The sequence below is a fragment of the Papaver somniferum genome, chromosome 10, assembly GCF_003573695.1.
Source record: "Papaver somniferum cultivar HN1 chromosome 10, ASM357369v1, whole genome shotgun sequence".
In the NCBI taxonomy this organism is placed as follows: domain Eukaryota; kingdom Viridiplantae; phylum Streptophyta; class Magnoliopsida; order Ranunculales; family Papaveraceae; genus Papaver; species Papaver somniferum.
In genome coordinates this window covers 152,332,687-152,353,631 of record NC_039367.1, presented here as the reverse complement: position 1 = coordinate 152,353,631, position 20,945 = coordinate 152,332,687, and the positions used below count along the sequence as shown (strand labels likewise).

The 20,945-nt window shown below is 35.7% G+C and overlaps 1 protein-coding gene and 1 long non-coding RNA gene across 3 annotated transcripts; both read left to right on the top strand.

Annotated features, from left to right (window-relative positions):
• Positions 1 to 635: 635 nt before the first annotated feature.
• LOC113316555 (glutamate receptor 2.1-like) lies at positions 636 to 5,046 on the top strand. The gene is made up of 6 exons (XM_026564713.1): positions 636 to 849; positions 1,224 to 2,559; positions 2,690 to 3,038; positions 3,178 to 3,490; positions 3,688 to 4,097; positions 4,537 to 5,046. The coding sequence occupies exons 1-6, from the start codon at positions 636 to 638 to the stop codon at positions 5,044 to 5,046; spliced, it is 3,132 nt and encodes a 1,043-aa protein (XP_026420498.1).
• Positions 5,047 to 8,856: 3,810 nt separating this feature from the next.
• Positions 8,857 to 11,540, top strand: LOC113317132. 2 transcript variants are annotated; one of them, XR_003343264.1, is made up of 7 exons: positions 8,857 to 9,080; positions 9,174 to 9,216; positions 9,480 to 9,530; positions 9,638 to 9,700; positions 9,822 to 9,901; positions 10,847 to 10,932; positions 11,343 to 11,540. It is a non-coding gene; the product is annotated as an uncharacterized LOC113317132 (long non-coding RNA). The 2 variants fall into 2 exon arrangements; XR_003343263.1 differs by having other exon boundaries at positions 9,480 to 9,700.
• Positions 11,541 to 20,945: the final 9,405 nt, after the last annotated feature.

Genomic DNA, 20,945 nt, shown 5'->3' with positions numbered 1-20,945 from the left:
TATTGTCATTGAACAATTAACTTGTATCGTGGGTGCCTCAAATATGGAACGCACTACCCCATAGGATTAGTAATGAATTAGTAATATTATTATGTTTATGCCGTCGGGAAACAAAAACAATGCTGTTGGAAGTTCAAGTAATGTTAAGATACTACAATTCTAAGCCAATTATGCTCCAAACGTTTACTAATCACCCCACCCCTTTGAAGTATTCAAATTAGATTTTGCACTTTGTAGTCCAACCATGAAAATATACAACTGACTTTTTAAATTGTTACTCCCAGTATTATTCTTGGTTGATAAGAGTCGATTTTTATCCATTTAGGGACATTTGAAATCTAATCTGCAATATTTTGGGAGGTAAGAAATAAGGTTGATTCAGTACGATCTCCTGGCAAGTCTTGTGCATAATATATCTATATACTGACTAATTCCATTGGGGGACAACAGCCTATAAAGATAATGCTTCTATCTGTAAATGGATAAGTTGATAGTAAAGAATTCCCATCACTGTTAAGATGATGAAGACAAAACCAATTTGTGATCTTAAGCAAAATAGAGTTTTAATGCATGTTTTGTTTTTCTTTATTTTCTTCAGTATTATGTTAACACATCGTCATGAAATGGTACTAGCGATGGGACAAAATACAACAGATACTGTTGATGATAATAATGAGTTCAAAGTAGGGGTTGTTCTCGATTTTGATAGCTTAGTATCAAAGATTGGGTTGACATCCATGTCTATGGCTCTCTCTGACTTTTATTCTTCTACAAATGATACTCATAAGAGAAAGCTGGTTCTCCACACTAGAGATTCCCGTAGGGATATTTCTCATGCAGCTTCTCAAGGTATGTACAGCTTCCCTCTTCTCACCATGCATCATCTTTGCGATCTTCCCATGTTTATCTATGGAAGTTCTAGATATATTAGCTTACTTTCTCTGTAATTTAAGTATAATAAAATGATTCCATAGATTTTTTAGTCTAGTTGGGTGCTAAACTATCTAGAAATGTCACCTAGCGGTTGCATACGAACCAGAACAGGCACCTATTAAGACTTACAAAGTCACTGACCTTTTCTCACAGTTTTATCATGGATTTTCTTGACCAAATGAAAGTATGAATCCAATTTTATAAGATCGATAACTAAAAGCCGTCTACGCATAATTCTCTTGGGAATTGTTTTCTTTAGATTGATATTCTTTTTCTTCTACATGTAACAGCTAATGATCTGATAAAAAATGTTGGAGTTCAAGCAATCATAGGACCATTAACATCATTACAAGCTATTATCATGGCTGATCTCGGAAACAAAGCTCGGGTTCCTGTCATTTCCTTTACCGCCACAAGTCCTACGGTTTCTACCTCTCGAAACCCTTATTTCTTTCGAACAACACAAAGCGACTTGGCTCAAGTAAATGTGATTTATGATTTAGTGAAAACATTTGGATGGAGAGATGTTGTACCCATATACGAAGACACGGAGTATGGAAGAGGAGTCATACCATACTTAACCGATGCATTCCAAGCCATCGATACCAAAGTTCCTTACAGGAGCGTAATTTCCCCTGCAGCTACTGATGGTGAAATTCTAAAAGCACTATACAAATTGATGGCAAGGAAGACTAGAGTATTTGTTGTGCACATGACACCATCCCTTGGAATACGTGTTTTTCAAAAGGCGAAAATGATTGGGATGATGAGTGAAGGGTATGCATGGATCATTACAGATGGGTTAAGTAATATCTTGGGCTCTTTCAATTCTTCTGTTATTGATTCTATGCAGGGAGTCTTGGGCGTAAGGCCATATATTCCTAGGTCAATAGAGTTTGGCGAATTTCAAGCTCGATGGAAAAAGAAGTTCGCACAATATAATCAACATACGGAGAACGTCGAACTGAACATTTTTGGTTTAAGAGCTTATGATACAATTTGGGCACTAGCAAATGTGTTGGAGAGACTTGAGATAACGAATTCATCAAGCCTGTTGGAACCACAAACAGTATTTCCCGCTGCGCTGACAACATCAAGTGTTCCCCAGATAGGTCCTATGCTTTTGCAGTTACTTCGCGAGACAAACTTTAATGGCCTAAGTGGGGATTTCAATCTCATCAACCGGGAATTGCAATCGAACGCCTTCCAAATACTTAATGTGATTGGAAACGGGGGTAGAGAAATTGGCATTTGGACAACATCGAATGGTATTTTACGTGACTCAAGCAGTTTGATTACTACTAGAGCTAAAGATTTCCCGGCGCCTAAAGATAATTTGCACGCTATTATATGGCCTGGAGAATCTACTGTTGTTCCAAAAGGTTGGGTGTTTCCAGAAGTGGGAAAAAAATTAAGGATTGGTGTTCCAGTAAAAGAGGGTTTTACTGAATTTGTAAGAGTTACAAGGAATAGTAGTTTCAACAATTCCACTTATGTAACTGGATACTGCATAGATGTGTTCAAAGCTGCATTAGAGATGCTGCCCTATCCGGTTCCATATGAATTTGTTCCCTTCGAAAAAGCTGATGGTACCACTGCCGGAACTTACGATGACCTAGTATATAAGTGGGGATTTCAATCTCATCAACCGGGAATTGCAATCGAACGCCTTCCAAATACTTAATGTGATTGGAAACGGGGGTAGAGAAATTGGCATTTGGACAACATCGAATGGTATTTTACGTGACTCAAGCAGTTTGATTACTACTAGAGCTAAAGATTTGCCGGCGCCTAAAGATAATTTGCACGCTATTATATGGCCTGGAGAATCTACTGTTGTTCCAAAAGGTTGGGTGTTTCCAGAAGTGGGAAAAAAATTAAGGATTGGTGTTCCAGTAAAAGAGGGTTTTACTGAATTTGTAAGAGTTACAAGGAATAGTAGTTTCAACAATTCCACTTATGTAACTGGATACTGCATAGATGTGTTCAAAGCTGCATTAGAGATGCTGCCCTATCCGGTTCCATATGAATTTGTTCCCTTCGAAAAAGCTGATGGTACCACTGCCGGAACTTACGATGACCTAGTATATCAAGTTTATGCACAGGTTTGTATCATTACTGTTCTTTTTAAAATTTTCTTCTTCACAATACCAAATAGCCCACGCTGCACAGTCGTTGTCAGGTCAGATATAATTTGCTAATATACTAGCTAATCCCTTTTGTGCTCTTGGATTTGTGTAACAGAATTACGACGCTATAGTTGGAGATATAACAATTAGTGCAAATAGATCGGCCTACGTCGAATTTACATTACCTTATACCCCATCTGGGTTTTCGATGATTGTTCCGCTGAAGGAGGGCACGAGCAATAATCCATGGATATTATTTAAGCCTTTGAATGCACAACTCTGGGTAGTGAGTGTTTTATTTTTTATCTTTACCGGGTTCGTGACTTGGATGCTGGAACATGACCAAAATCCAGCTTTTCAGGGGAGAATTCTGCATCAACTAGAAACGATGTTCTGGTTCTTTTTTACCACACCTGCTTTTGCTGATCGTAATATCTCTTCGACTTTTTCTATCAATTGTAAATTTTAAATGTTAATTTGGTTCTTTTTCTCTTAAGTTTCTAAACTCATACTTTTATTTTCTCTTTCTCTCTTTTTTTTTCTCTCGATATTTTTTATATTTTCATTTGGTTTCTTTCATATTTGCTAATGAATTCAAGGCTAAAGACAGGTACTTATGTTTCAGAGCAAAGGGTGCACAACGGTATGGCTAAAGTTGTTGTGGTCATATGGGTATTTGTTTTCCTCATACTAAGTTCAAGTTACACAGCAAGTTTGACATCAATGTTAACAGTTCACCGGCTTGAACCTACTGTCACAGACGTACATGAACTAATAAAAAATCACCAAAATGTCGGTTACCTAGATGGAACATTTATATACACGATGTTGCGGGGCATGGGATTTGAGGAGGCTAATCTGAAACCCTACATCTCTACTGAAGATTTAAAGGAAGCTTTCACAGAATTGAGAAATAAGGAGGATCGTATTGTTGCTGGTTTTGGTGAAGCACCTTATAACAGACTATTCCTTGCAAAATATTGTCATCAATTTGCCTTGGTTGGACCAACTTACAAGACAGAAGGATTTGGTTTTGTAAGTCCCTCGCACTTGCCACCCCAATCCCTCATCATAAGTTTGTTTCTGTTTTAATGCACAGGATGAAACTCCGATTGACTCTTTGTACGTAAAATCATTAGACATGCAACCCTACGGGTTGTTATGTTGTTTCGACCCCACAGAGATCACCACTCAGAATACCCCAAAAACTATTGGGGAAAGAGCAAAGCCTGTTGCACCACTTTCCAACTAAGCTCTAAAGCATATTTATGTCTATTTTCACATAAACTCTTATGACTTTGCCCCTTCATAGTGTTTTTTTAATCTGATCCCCTTGCTAGCATCCTAGGACTGCACTGGAGGACTCTTGAGCAGCTCATACCTCTCTCTATAATACCTGCTTCCTTTTTTTTCAATGGGCTTCTCTATTTTTGTCAGGTACTTATATGTCTTTCTCTCTTTACATATTCCACAGGTATTTCCAAGAGGATCACCTTTGGTCCCTGATATTTCAAGAGCAATCTTAACTGTACGGGAGAGTGACAAAATTACAAGAATAGAACAAGCTTGGTTTGGGAACCAACAGAGCTGTGCAGACCCCAGCCCCATGTTTTTCTCAACTAGTCTCAATTTGGATAGCTTTTGGGTTCTTTTCCTCATAACAGGAATTCCAACAGCTTTAGCCCTTCTGGTTGGCATCCTGTTCAAGTGGGATACTCCACTTGTTAGAAAAATCAAAGATTTGTGGGAAAGCTTTCATCGTAACAACTCTAGTTTTGTTGAAGTGGCAACAAGCGTACGCGACGACGAAGGTCAGGGAACCTACCACAACCAGCCAAACAACAATGACAACGGTAAAGCGCCTCTGATTGAGCCAGACTCCAAGGGTAAAGGGCCGCTGATTGAGTCAGTGTCAAAAAATGAGAAATACAATGGTTTGGATAACACGAATTCCTTACACCAAAAGTTGATCATCAAAGGTTGATTTTGGAGATCTGACCACAAAAAAAGGATACTTGAGCATTTTTATTTATTTTTCTTTTCTTGAGTCGACTTTTACACATCTAGCGTGTATAGTCGAAGAAATAACAATTCTGAGTGTGTTTTGTTTTAGAATATCCGTTGAAGTATCCTTGCATGCGCCTTGCGTTAGAAAATCATCCAATATTCTTTCAGTTTTTTATCAGATTTTCACAACTTGAATCAAACAATCTCCATTTAGTCTGATAGAGGGACAACAACTTGTTCCTTATCTAAGAGACTAGAAATTTGGGGCGAGAAGTAATGGATTATTTTTGTTTTTATTAAAGTGGATCCCTGTGAAAATTAGCTTGTTCAAGTAAAACATTTCATTCCATATGTATATGCCGTGTTTCATCTGGGTAATTTTGTTTTGAGCTTATTTTCACGGGGATTTCTTTTAATCCGTTTTGCTGCTGCTCACAACTTTTCAATTTGCATATATCACAACTAGAGGTGTAAAACGTGTCGGCCCGGCACATCCTAACACATGAAGTCGCGTGCTTTACGTGCCATGTGTCGTGTTGTGCCGTGACAACGATTTAAATGTGTTGTGCCGTGCTGTGCTAGTCAAAAGCTAGGCACATCACAATCCGAGCATAACACACGAATAAACGTGTTGTGTCGTGCCGTGCTGGTACACGTGTTATACATTTAGTCGGACACTAACACGAGAATTTAAGTAGACAACATATTATTTGAAATTATTTCAAGTAAAATTAACAAGTTTATTCAATAAAAAGAAATAGACCATCAAATATAAAATTGGATCATTGTCATGTAAATTAATGTTCTAGTCAAATATAGGTAACGACATTATAACAAGGATATTGAAATATATTTTCCAAATACAAGGTATGATATGTGTTGTTATAAAAATAAGTCAGCATAATATGTCAAAAATTAGCTAGAATAGTGACTCTTTTGTGAAAAATACACTAAATGTGATGTATTATGCCATGTTATATGGTGTACCTGTGCATGCTGTGACGTGCTTTCTTAACGTGTTGTGTTGGGCTGGGCCACGTGCTTATTCATGCCGCGTGCAGTGCTGTGCTGTGCCGCTTAGGCTAACCCAGCATAGCCCACGAAACTAACGTGCTGGGCCGTGCTGGGCTGGACTGAGCTCAGATTTTAGCGTGTTGTGCTGGGATGTGTTCGTGCTGGCACAACCCGATTTACACCTCTAATCACAACGGACAAAGTCAAGGTGAATGTCGAAGTCAAAGTCAACTTACAATGGTAACATTTTCCTTAATTTGATTTGCATACCCGAGGCCGAGAATGATAGCCCAAGGTGTTAGTTATACTTTACACTAACGGTTGTAGGTCTTATTATGTTCATTGGAGAAATCAGGGTATGATCCTTGATATTAAATTTTTATTAAGTAGTTGCAATCATTGGGTATATATAAGAAGTATCATGGAGATTTCAATCATGCTGTTCAAGCTCTAGTTTACAGTGAACTCCCTACTGTAACTGATCTCTTGTGATGCAATAGTAAATTTCTTTTTGTATCAACAAAAATAAAAAATGTTCTCCACTCTTTTCTTTAGATTTGATTTGGAACTACGGTATAAGGGATGTCGCTCTTTGGGTTTTACCGGATTTGGGTAGACTTGATAATCAATGGATGGAGATGTGAAGCAATTCACCCTATTAGTTAAAAGTTATGGCCTCTTATCCCAGCTGTCATTTGTTGGACGATAATAGAAGACCAAGAATATGTTATAATCTTTGTAAACGATTCTGCTAATGTAGGTGAAGTCATCAATCAGGTTAAAATGCAAGTTTACTAGGGGCTCGCACCGATGACAAGTTGAAAGGTTGTAATCTTGATTCATTCATCAACAATTGGAAAGTTATTTTATTTTTGAACTGTAATCGATAGTGGATGTTTACTTTCTTTGGATTTTTTTGTTGGTTCTAGAGTTTGTTCATTGTTTGAGTCTTTGAGATGTTTGTTGTAGTTTTTCGGTTGGTTTTTAATTATTAAACTTAGAGCATTTTCAAGATTCTCATAATGTACCAACTCACTGTTACATGAAATTCGCATAAATGAGAATCTTGACAGGAGTCAGTTCAAGAGAAAATAATGTTCTAAGAAGTCTCTTCAACCCAATTCTTCCATCTCTTCCCAAATCTTATTTTTTTTGAAAACAAAGATTTTATTAACAGGAACTAGCGCTTATAGAAAGGGAAAAGATTGCAAGAGGGAGGATGATTCAACCTGTTTCTACCCATAAATATTTCTAGACACAAAACACGATTAAACTGGTGTTGATGAGAAAAATAGGGTTAAAAACATGAAATAGCATAAAGATGAGAGACACGAATTTAATGTGGTTCGGCATGGTTTGCCTACGTCCACGGATGAATCCCCTTGGGGAGTGATGTTTTATTGATATTAGAATTACAGTGGATTTATTCTTTCTTACCTCCCCCCACCCTTTTTTTTCAATCAGGGCGTCCCTAATTTCGAGATAAATTTAAATAGCATTAATCTCCATGTATGCCTCTGGTATCAATTCTGCATGAAACTGCCCTGCATGCCTCATGGAATCAATTCTGCATGAAACTACCATGCATGCCTCTTGGAATCAATTCTGCATGAAACTTCCTTGCATGCCTTCTAGAATCAATTCTGCATGAAACTGCCCTGCATGAAACTGCCCTGAATGCCTCCCTGTACTAATTCGCTCTGCTGGCAGACTGGATTGGATGGCTTAATTGGCTGGCAGTATGGATGGATGTTGTCTGGCAGTGCGACATAGTACTTAACTGGAAACTGGTTAGAAACGCGACTGGCAACTCGGCTTCGAAAGTTGACCTTGACCATTGACCGGGTGTTCACCTTGACCGTTGACCTGACATTGACTTCACAGAGCACTGGACTTGCTGGTAGACACTTCAGTGGGTAGGCTGGTGGCAGCTGAATAGTGGCCCAAAACAATAAAATTGCCCAATATGTGGCAATTTTATTCATGGTACAAATATCACCCCCTCTTAACCTCCAACTTGTTATGGGGTTAAGAAGTTCATTTTCCCTTTTATATTGATATCCAATGATTAAATTCACCCTCAAGAGTGATATATATTGTTGGCGAACCAAATAAGCGATTTCATTTGTTGTTTGTAGAAATTATTATCATAATCAAGACCCCCCCAAGAGTGATTTACTTTTGTTGAAGCGCAATGAAAGTTGCCTCCTTTGATAGTCGAAATCACAACCGAAACTGTAGCACCCCAAAGCTAGAGCTGACTAATCCAAGAGATTAACTAAATAAGAGGCACTAAAAATCTAAATCATTTACTTAAACAATCAATTAAGAAATTTGCTACAAAACTTAACCCAAAACTAGCCCCACTCAGAAATATATATACAATAACTTCTCTCGAATGATACATATACAATAATCATTTGGTTTACAAATACATCATCCCTAAAAGGGGTGAACTAGTGGAAAAGGGCTATTTGGGACACAATGAAACGACACAGAAAAAATATTGGGAAAGGACTACATATTGAACGTGTCTCTGACCAAAGTCAAAGCATTGTTGTAGCATGACTTTGATTGACTTATAGAACGACACGTTCAACGTGCACTTGACTAAGTCAAACACATCATTTTTGTCTGACTTTGTTTGACTTCTATAACGACGTGTGAATTGTAACATTTCGTTGGTAGATATTTTCGAGGAGATAGAAAAAAATAACTCTCTTAAACTCTTTCTCTTTCATTGTCGGTTCTTCTCTCTTTTTCCTCCCACACCAGAACCTTTTCTTCTCTCTTTTTCCTCTTCCGAATTTTTTCTTACCCAAGTTATATTAAAGATCATGAGAAGAACATCGTTTATGTTTGTTCTGAAGAACGGAAACCATTATAGTCACTTCTTCTTTGATCGTTCTTATTCAACTATATTTCGTTGATGTTAGGGTTATAACTAATTGTTCTTGTGAGAATTCTTTTTTTTTTTAGTTTCTGCAATTTCAGAAGGTAAAATTTATTGCAAATTTATTTATTTTTTTTTCCAATTTTTGTCTTTGCTATTTCTTGTTAGGGTTTGATAAATCTTGATTTTTGTTGTAGGAGCTATTAGAAGACCGATTGATCATCAATAATGGTTCACAAGGTAAATCTCTTTAACCCTAACTTATTCTTTTCATTTTCATTTCCATTTTGTTTAGATTTGTTGGTATATGTTTCTTATGACATAAATAATGTTGGGGTTTTGGTCTAATTATCGACTTTAGGGGTTTTCATGTTTAATCTGTTGATTTTATTTTTATGTTTTAATTTGATGATTCTTATTCTGATTTGGTAGATTTGGTGATTTTCATTCTAATTCGGACTTTTTTTGTTCAATTATTATTTATATTCTTGTTTGGCGTGTAGGATTCTAAGTATGTCTTCGTTGAGAGGAGGAACTGGAGTTGGAAAACAGATGTATGTCTTCATTGTGTGCATGAAGTGTCTCACTTAATAATTACTGGACGATTTTTGTTTTTATGATCTTATGTATGTTGGTACATTTCTTGTCGGTATGGATGCAGTTCATTTGGTTATAAAGTCAGAGATAAAGTTAATCGAAATGATTGTCTTTCTCACTGAATTAGGTGAGTCGATCTACAGATAAATCTTGATCTAACCAGCTTATTTTGGTTCATAAAAACTTGTATAACATCTGAAATTCTGTGGTGTAAATTTTTGATTGATTCTCTGTTCGTGTGACTGCAGAGTTGTCCTTCAAGGTGATGGACCTCTCTATGGATATGCGGTGGACTTGTTTGCTCAAAGTTTTCTTGTTGCTGTTAGCGGTAATGATGAGTCCAATATGCAACAACTCTTGTCTGCTTTGTCGTTTGAGTCATGTTCATAATCTGGCAGGTATAATAACATTCTTGAATGCGTAATCTGACAGGTCCTACATTTAGTAACCTATTCAACAATTCTTAGGTTCTTTCATGCTCCATTAGGGTACTGCACCATAAGATTGGTTTGTCAAAACATCATATGTGATAGGCCGCTGTGGACTACTCTTTTTACTTGATTTTCAGCTCTTGAACTTTAAATCCCTTAAACCCTCATGTCTACGTATTTTAATTAGTAATTGTTGAATATTTTCTTACACTGTCACCAACATTCATGTCTACATGTATTACTAATTACTAATGTTTGCTTACAGGTCATACTAAATTCTGTATTTATTAAACGAACATGTTGGCTTATAGGTAATGCTAAATTTAAATAGTCTTTCAACTATATTAACAGTGACTAATACATATAGAAAATCCCTCCTTCAATTACGCATTGCATACATATTTTAGTGTAAGTATCATACTTTAGTGTAAGTATCATTGTTGGATAGATTCACTGATACCAATAACTACTTTTGGTGTGTAGGCTTCTGTTACAGGGGCCTTAGTTCCTAGGTTGTAGTCTCTCTATGGATTCGTTAAGTTTCGCTTACTTGTTCATATTATTTTCTTCTCAGGGTGTATATGCTCTCTATGTTACACAGTTTCAACTTTCAACGGTTACTGAAATTTTAACCTTGCTTAAGCATAAGAAAGGATGCTTTATAGAGACTGATCATGTTTTTCCTTTCTTGGTAATACTTCATTGCATGATAACAGGCCCCCTTGTCATGACTAGTTGGAAGTTAAATTTCATAACACTATTTACTTCCATTATGTGTTGCCTAATTATAAGTGGTATCAAATTCAGTCAGCCTCTAACTTCTCATTGTGTTGCCTATGTAGATGGATGGTATCGATGAATGTACACTAGATTATTTGTCCATGGATTTGTGGTGATGTTCTCAAGCATTGGGAACTTGTTAATAGTTGTGAGTATTGGTATCCTTTTGCAGTTTCTTTCCGTCATATGGATGCAAATAAAATAGCATAGTAAACTGTAATAAACTCAAAGTGGGTGTGTAAGGCTAGTAGTTTCTGCACACCGGGGTGCTTGCGAAATCTTCTAAGGTTTAAGCTATATGTTCTACTTTTTGTGCGGTTTGTGTATTCACGATGATTCACTTAAGCATTTCAATACTTTGGCTTATGTTGTCATGAATTTAATTTCCGAGAATATCTTGGATTCTTAGAACGATAAGGAGATAGAGCTGCTTGTTGTCATGAATTTACTTGTTGTGCTATTATTCAAATTTCATCATAGTATATATTCACTTTTCAGTGATTTTTTCACAGTTGTGTTTTATACTTCAGTGATTTTGGCAGCTTTTGCTTGTTGTAGGTTTGTTGTTCTTTAAGTGTTGGCTCAGTTCATCATCTGGTAGGATCTCGTTTTGCTGGTTCACAAAACATAGTTCAGGCCTTATTTTCTTTTTCTTTTGTGATTCCGAATCTAAGTGTAAATAGAGTTCAGTTATGAATTGTGTAACAAATACAATGGGTTTTATTCAACCATTTGAATTTATAAATCCAAGTTTTATTTCAGGGTAAATTGAGCTTAGTTTAGATTTATTTTATCCCAGTACTACAGACATCCAAATCTGATATGGGATTTAGCTGAATCAGCTGAATCTCAGAGTTATTTTTTTATATTATAAAACTACATCTACGACGTCATCCAGGTGTCGTGCCTAGCGACAACCATGAAGTATCGCAATTTTGAGTCAACTTGATAGTGTCGTTCTAGAAAAAGACACTGAATCTACGGCACTTTCAGCGGCATCTGTATAGTGTTGTATATATCGCTAATACAACACTTTCCTACTATCTTAAAATGGCCTTTTTCCCACTAGTGGTGCCTCGCAGGAATAACATTTAACTTTAAAGAAATCATGAGCAAGATTTGAAAAACAATTCATGTTTCCCAAACATCAAAGTGACTAAGTCACTGGAAATGCACAATGTATATGGACAAACTACTTCTTCGAACAATATATATTAGTGATGCCGGGTTTTTCCACACCTACATAGCTATATTGATGTCGGGTTGTTCCACACCTAATAAGCATAAAAGCTGAATTCATGTAGATATAAATAAAGGAGTGTATCCTATATACCACACGTGAAAATTCTCATTTCCCATAACAATTCATATTGACTACAAAACATTACAGGTCCTTTCCAATTCATGGAAAGATTCAAAGAATCAACAGAACAATCATAATACAAACTATACAATGCATGAGTTTGTTAAACATAAACTTTTGTAAAAGAAACAACAATGGTTTCAAAAGAGTTAAAAAGTATTCCCACCTCTTTTGATGACAAGCCACGCCTACCTCGAGATCCACGGTCCGCTATTTCATCCTTTGATTTGATCGTTGTTAAAGGACTAATTGTTAATCACACAAGCACTCTAAGAATCTAGCCAAGATGGCTCACACAAGAATCATACAAGTCTTTCTAATGTTTCTAAGCCAATTTATGGTTCTACACCTTTTAATAATCTATCTTTAACATATCTAAAGTTTACTAATTTAATTAGGTTGGTTCTATAGTCCAATAGCTAAGTCTTAGGAATATCTACAACCTTGTAGAAGAAGTCAAAGGCTATTTCATACCATAAATGGTCCAAAACATCTAACTAATTAAACTAGTCTTAAGTCCAAGTCCTCTACTCTCACCCATTAATCTAAGGCCTGGTCCATTAGAATCAACTAACGGTCGCTAACAGTCCACAGGTCAACTGACGATCCACGCCCATGGTCAGGTCAAATCCTGGTCAAAAGGTCAAGTCTAAGTCGGACTAGTAAAAGACTTTTTCCACAACTAAAAAGATTTTATGCCCAATACTTACTAAGTAAAAATAAAATCTATATTCCCAGTATATATAATCTAAATATAGCTAAATATTAAGTGCACCTCTAACAAAGTGCAGTAAGAGGGTGCATCTTTGATTTAAAAAATTCATCTCATCTTTACTAATTAGCACTTTTGGGGAAACAAAAATCAACATAATAATTTTCAAAATATGAAAACAAGTACCTGACCTTTTAGACATCTTGGACCTTGGGTGGGGGAATCCAACAATTAAGCAAAACAGCATTAGATACAGTAATGAGATGTGGTCCATAGTTTCCTTCGAACTCCATCACATAAGCAATCAGTGCCATTACCTGTTTGTGCAGATAAACCATCAAAATTCCATATCTCTAGCAATTAATTTAACCATTTAAACAAAGGTTTTCTAGCAGATTAAGTTCCAAAAAGATGGAACAAAAACGACAATGTACTGCCTGCAGTACATGAGCTGAATAAGTGACAACATCGACATCAACAACTAGATTGCTCGCCAAGAAAAACCAACCAGATAAATCTTTTCGCTTGTGTCTCATTGCTAAGGCCATTGCTTTAATATAGACTGCAGGGACGGAGCCAAGACTTATGTGCTATGGGGCCAAAAATAAATAAATTAAGCTACAATTAAAAGTAATATGGAAGCTCCCATGGTATAAAATCTTACATCTTTTGCGCACCGTAAATCCCATTTTGAATACACAATCTTGGCAAAGGAATCGTCCACATTGATGCCAACATCCGACGACAACATGTCATGCCAGAGTAGTCTAAAGATTTCGTAAGAGTCTCCCTGAAGTACAAGTCGGATACATACATGCAACCATTATGCAACAAAATTCACTAAACTACAAGCAAACTAGTATTAAACTAAAGGACAAACATACTAACGCTGGACAAATATATTGGAGAGTAAGAACATACATTAGTGATCTTAGAGGGTAATTACTATGCGATTCCATGGAAACAGCTAAGAGCACATAACAATGGTGGAGACTTTATTCTTTGTTGTGAGTGGTATTTCAGGGGTGGAGGAAATTGAACTTGAGATGTTCTCTTGCTGTAACCTTTTGCCAATACATTTTTAATTGTAAAATCTAAAAATATAATCGAAGCATGAGATGAGGAGAGGAGAGTGTGAAAACCTGTTCTTTGAGCTCTTAACATCTCCACTTTCTGTTTGGCCGCTCCAAGCTCGACAATAGTAACCCGCTCAGCAAACTTGTGCCTGCTTAGTGTTTCTAGAACATCATCAGGATCATGGCTTATGTGCATGAACATGAGTGTCTTGGCTTGCCCACAATAATTTACATGTGGAGAAAAACTATGATAAGTGCGAGAGGCTTGTTATACCTAGCAGTTCCTGTAAGGAACATGAGCATAATCAATATATGATATTGCATTAGTAAAAAACTCAATTTTAGAAGTGATAATCAACAAATTCGAAGTAAGGTTTGGTTAGCGACTGAGTACATCATTCAATAACATAACCATTCAGTTTATATGTATCAGTTGGAGAATCAAAAGTTCAGGAGATCATCAACGAAATTTAAAGTGATAATCAACAATTTTCGAATAATTAACCGTCCTTCAAGTGATCATCATTGTTTCCTTAGTTTTCTACCTCAGAAAGTGTTTTTCGGGTGGAAAAAGAAAAAAAGCAAGTTTTGACACTTCGACCATTTTACTAATACAAAGTTTCTAGTATTTGCACCCACAACCCATTCAAATTACACAAAACTCAAGCCTTCCCTCCATGAAATTCAAAATCCAGTGGGTGCAAGAGACCCCAGTTGCACCCATGATAGAGAGACATATAAGTTATTCATGACAGTCTTAATTGTTGAGAAGGAAGATTGCAGATCAGCTGGTCGCCGTGAATTTGAGAAACATTATTGTCTATCTAGTATTTAGGGAAAAAACTCGAACAAATTAATACACAAATTATTGCAAGATCCAAATTATTGAACAAACCAAGATGAAAACAGAAGAAATGAAGCTTAGAAAGATTCCCCGAGGAGTCGGATAACAATTGAATCCAGGTATGTACGTTCTAATAGAATGAAGTACTATGACAAAGGTTTTCCTTTTTTCTGATCAATCAAACTATGAACTCTACCTTAGCACTAATGCAAATCAGCGATTAATATCCATAGTAATAAGATCACCAATCTTTATTCACAATCCTAATCAACTAGTAAAATGAAATAAAAAATTGCAGTACTTAAGTGCTTAAAATCACATAGTAGAGAGCAAACTGAATTCCCAACCATGCATCCCCAAGAAATCCACGAGAGGTTAGAACATGCAGCGTTACAACTACATCTCTTGTGACGCATACAGGAAGATGGATAAACAATAACCAAGGAGTTAACCCTGGCAGAAAACTTAATCCACCGTCAGTATTATCACAACTACTTCCTCCAAACGCATCTAGAGAACTCGAAAGTTGAGAATAAAACAATCCTAGCAATGGATAAACCGACAACTTAGTCGCATTACTCATACCATTCCCAGTAAATATATCTGGATTACCTAAGTGAATTCTACAATACGATACAATCAATCTCTTTGGCTGCTTCACAACAACATCCATCGCAGAAAACAAACTTTATAACAACCAAGTAGTGAAAAGGAGGTTCAGCACCAGGAAACTAACCATATGCAGTTGCAACAAATCGCCTATCTGAATATGTCCATCAAAGCCGTTCATCCATGTGTTCATAATTTTTTAATGTCATTCATGCATATGCTATCCTCCGTGTCCATCAAAGCCAGACCCGCTCAACGATATATTCGTGTTTGTTTGTCCGTCCACGTGTCCATAATTTGTGTATGTCATTCATGCATATGCTATCCTCCGTGTCCATAAAAGCCAGACCCCGCTCAAGTATATCATTATTTGTGTATCGTATACCACCAGACGCCACTCAATGATATTCATGTATGTGGCTTTTTTGGCTTCGATGACATTCTAAGCTTCCGTGTTATAGATTTTGTGGCTTCCGTGTCATTCTGTTTGTTGTTGATGTAATGACTCGTCCCTCCGCCGATACTGTCCCCACTTAGCCACTGCGGTCATCCGGCACTGTGGTATTTTTAACAGGTGTAGCTACGGTCATCCGACAACAACTTCCCAGGAGGTCACACATCCCTGGATTGCGCCATCCCGAGCACGCTTAACTGCAGAGTTTTCTGCCAACTCTGGAGCCAAAAGTGCTGAAAAGGCCACGGTGTTAGGAAAGAACAAACCATTAATTACTGATATTTCATTCGGCCGACCACTGCTGAATATCGGGGTATAACAGTAGATATACTTTTGTTGGGTAAGATGTGTTACAACATTGCTCGGTTTAACTCGCAACCGTTGTTATCTCAAGCTTGTTGTCAAATTTATTTGATCAAAACTATGTCTTGATTTCTAATCTACTTATAGTTATGTCTCGAACTAGGATAGAAGTGCGTAATTGAGCATTAAACCTCATGGCGCTCACCATTTGAAGAAGATGATCTACTGAAGACTTTGGAGGAACTTAATAAGACTAAGTCGTATAGCTATATAGACTTTATAGCATATGCATTGGAATTTCGAGTCGAGTATATCTCGTTAATATAATTATCGAAATATGAGTTTAAAGTTTAGAATGCTTCATCATTTACTTGACAACTTTGGTTATGAACAATTCATTTATTGGAAAATAAATATTAAATCAAGTTGATCATGTGAAAATTACCTTGAACATCTTTCATGATTTGTGTGAAACATTCATTTGATGTTAACTCTGGATGTTTCGTATTGATCAAATAATCATTTGAAAATTGCTTAAAGCGAGTGGTATGTGTTAGATTACCATTGTCGTTTTTCTATGGATGTTTAAAGTCGATTATCGAGAGTTTTAGAACTACGATCAAAATCTGGATATACCACAGTATGCATACCATGTATGTGACCTGTGAAATACTAGTTGGGTCCGGAACTCTTGTTTACAAACTGTGTTTGCAAGCGAGTTTGAGAGGGGCTGAAACTGCTCTCCAATGGGCAACACAATGGAGTGGACGCAACAACATCTTTCAAAGTGATTCAAAACCTATTCTTCTACTTTTAATGGGGATGTATGCCAAAGTAAGGGGAAAAGTATACAAATGGTAGTGAGGACTTTTATTTTAAGGCTTTTCAAATTGTGTAAACTTAAATTTCCACGGATTTATTTTGAAAAGTAGATTCAAATAATAGAAGCATCTCATATATCTATCTATTGTAATAGATTAGCTATAAACAACTCTTGGTTAGGTGAAACCCTTAGAGTACTTTTAAGCAATCTTCAATTTCAATCCGGAAAGCAAATATAAACGAGACCGTTGCTTACTACAACATATTAGCTACGAACCACATGAGGTCAGATGAAAACCTTAGAGTCCCTTTGAGCAATCTTCAATTTCAAGCATGTAATGTAATATAAATGTAATATATAAATTTATTTCTCTTTAAAAATTTTGAAGCTTCTTTTAACTTATTCCTATTAAAATATTAAATTCTGATCGCAATTATTCAATTTGATGCAATCCCAACAACTCAAAAGGATTGAATTTCTAATTTCTTTAATTTTACACGAATTCGTTCAAATTTGATGTCATTTTTTCCTTAATCCAACAATTTCACCAGAAACATCCAATCTCATTACATATAATATTAATTTGTCCAATTTGGGTTCTTAGTTTATCCATTGCATTAATAGTCTGTTCAAATATGATGACTAAAATGTATTCGATGTACTAACCTCAAAATCAATTTCTGTTTATTCCATTTTATCATGTTCAACCGATTTTCTTTAAAAAGCTCGAAGCTTCTTCCATTTTTCTTACTATTAAAGTATCAAATTTTGATTACAATAATTCAATTCGATGCAATCACAATAAAAAGGATTGGATTTCCAATCTTTTTGTTTCATACTCGAATTCGTTTTTTGTTTGATGTCATTCTATTAATCCTATAATTTCACCATAAATTCATCCAATGCACCACATAACTACATTTACTTGAGCATCTTGGGTTCTTCTTCTATCCCTCACTGTCAAAGAGGTATCATCTTGTATGGCGACTAAAAAGTATTCCATGACCAACACCCAAATTCAATTTTTTTTTTAATTTCATCAACTTCAATTGATTTTTCTTTAAAAATTTCTATATTTCTTTCAAATTATTGCTATTAAGTACCAAATTTTTATTTTAATCGTTCAGTTTAATACAATTGCAACTTATCAAATTATTTTTATAGAAATATTATGCCTGATTTAAAAAAAAAATTCTTTATCCTCTCCATAGGCTTTGCCTTTGAAATATTTTCTTTCCTCAACTAGTCATCTCCATTTGTATTTTAAGGTCTCCATCAGTTTAGATTTGTATTTTAAGGTCTCCAAACAAATGGGAGGGAAGTTTTTCGCTAAAACAGAATTAGAGTTATCTCCTTCAAAAACACAAGCCACATTCCCCCTGGCAAGATAGTTGTATCATAAATAAATGTATACAAGTGATGGATCAGAATCCTCACTGGTCTTGTTCGTATGTAAAAAGGAATTGTAATCAAGTTATTGATAAAATGGCTAAATATGTAAGGAAAAATAATTTAGCCACAGTAGGGTGGTGGGTGTGTCCACCAGAGTTCAAAGCAGCTTTAGAAGTTGAATATGTAAAACTAATGTTTAATAAATAATAAACGAGGTTGCTTTTGTCAAAAAAAAAATAGAGTTATGTTTTGGAGGTAAAAGTTAAAATTTCCGAGCAAATGTAGTTATTAAAATATCCCACCAAAAAAACAGGTAAAAATAAATCGTGTCACAGTACCTCCGTAAAAAATTCCATCTCTATCTCGTGTTATCGTCCGATAAGTCCGATAAGTTCTATTCTTTTTCTTTTACTTTTGAAGCAATAAGTTCTCATCTCAAACGCTTTTCTTCGTTTCTTTTTGTCAAAATCAAGGTAAACTTCTTCCAAAATTCTACAGCAAGGATTCAACATTTCATTGTCGTTTCTCCGCTGCAAGACCGCTATAACATTCTTTCTTCTACTGCTCGAGCACCATCACCATGGCACCACCTCAATCATTCAATTCTATAAATCTGTAAGAACTAGACTCAATATTTTTTATTTTTTTTGTACTTAATTCTGTTGTAAGATGTGGGTTTTGTTTCAATTCGGCGTTTATTCAGTTAACGTGTTCTGTTTAGATTGAATACTTTTAGGGGTTTGTTTCAGTAAGGGTTTGAGATTTCCGGCTATAGTTGTGATTGAGTTTGTTGGATTTGATAACGGAATTGAAGTGAAAAGATTCATATGTATTAGCTCGGTCACAGATCCAACTTGCCTCTAAACACATAGGGTTGTTCTTAAGAAAAGTGGGAATAAAAAAGGGATTTTTTTAAAAAAAATCAAAAAGAGGGGGTAGACTAATTTTTATAGGAAGGAAGTGAAGGTTGATTTTCTCAATGATTATAACTTAGTCTAGTCTGAGCACAACAAGTTTTAGCTTCTTTGTCAAAAGAATGATAGAAAGATGTTTGATAAAATGCTTAAATGATTGGTTTGTCTGTCAGTTCTGCTTGACAACAGTTTTGACCCTCTTAGAAATAATACTAACTTAAGGTCAGTTCTGCGATTGAGGTGATACTCTATGTAGGGTTTTTTGCTGGGTTTTTTTTGTACTTCAGGCCACTATATTTGCTTCAGAACAAGAGCAGAACAATTAGGGAGTTTTTAAGGAAGATTAAAGATCTCTTTACTTGGAGATGATGATCTTCTGGTTTTGTTGGGAAATTTGGTTTTTATTTCGTTAATTATGCTTACTAGTACTTGATTTGGATATAAGCTTATGTCTTTTGTTGTTATATATAGTGAAAGATCACTGTATAACTTGGTACCTGATTCTTAATCAATCAAAGACATATGCAGCCGAACGTATAATTTAGATCGACAGTTCAAATAAATAGTTTATTTTATTACATTAGGTGGATAAGGATATCAATGTGACTATGTTTTGCAGTGTCATGTACTGCGCTAAGGCACAATCTTCCTGGGAGTTTCGCTAGATTACTGTTTAATTTATTCAAATTTTGATTGATTCATTATACCTTACTTTTGATCTGGTGTATGACAATTGCAAAATGTGTCGCAGGTTGAACACTATACATTCTCCGTTGCCATAAATAAAGATATCAGATTGCGAAGGAGAACCATTTAATTTTGAAGTTGAATCATTAGAGTCTGGTAATGCCATCGGAAACCATCTATTTCTTTTCTTATTTTCTCATCGGTCTGGTTCAATGAAACTTTTTGTAATATATATTAGGCTTATATGGCTTTTGGATGCATATTATTGAACAACAACCAATCGTCCATGTTTATTAACTTGCTTTTTTTGTTCTTGTGGATGCTGAATCTCGTCTATGCCACTAAAATTGAGAACACCTTATGCAGTACCTAGGACAGTAAAAACTAATGATATGAGCATGATCCAAGAGTAAAAGAGCACTGTTTGCTGGTAGTCATATACCCACTGGTTGAACTCATCTAAAGTTGTTCTTATTATTGTGATAAGCAGCCTAACTAGCAGCGACTTACTGTTTTATGGTCACAACTTTGGGATTATTACCAGTGTAATTTTTGTATACTGATTGCTCTAGATTTAGATTGGTGTTTTAATGTTGGTCTTATACGTGAGACGCACTTTTGAATCAGGGCAGAAGTGATGTGGCTAATATGATTCTTTTGTATTAGGTAGAACTAGGCTTCTGAAATTAATATCTATACGTCCGTATAATCTACTGCATTTGTGGTAATTGGGTATTGCTGTGTTGTGTGATTATATACTTTGATGGTTGTTGGCATTTTTTAAATATCATAAACTCATTTGTAATATTGCAGAGAAGTGGGATCGATAGTCAAATTATCTCTGTGTCCATATTCTGCTAGTTAGGAAAATTGTTTATATTTTAGATTGCGTATACCACTCATATATAAAAGCAAAATTTAATCAATTTAAATACAAATAAAAGCAAAACCCAACTACCGAACAGCTTCAATTTAATCTAAATA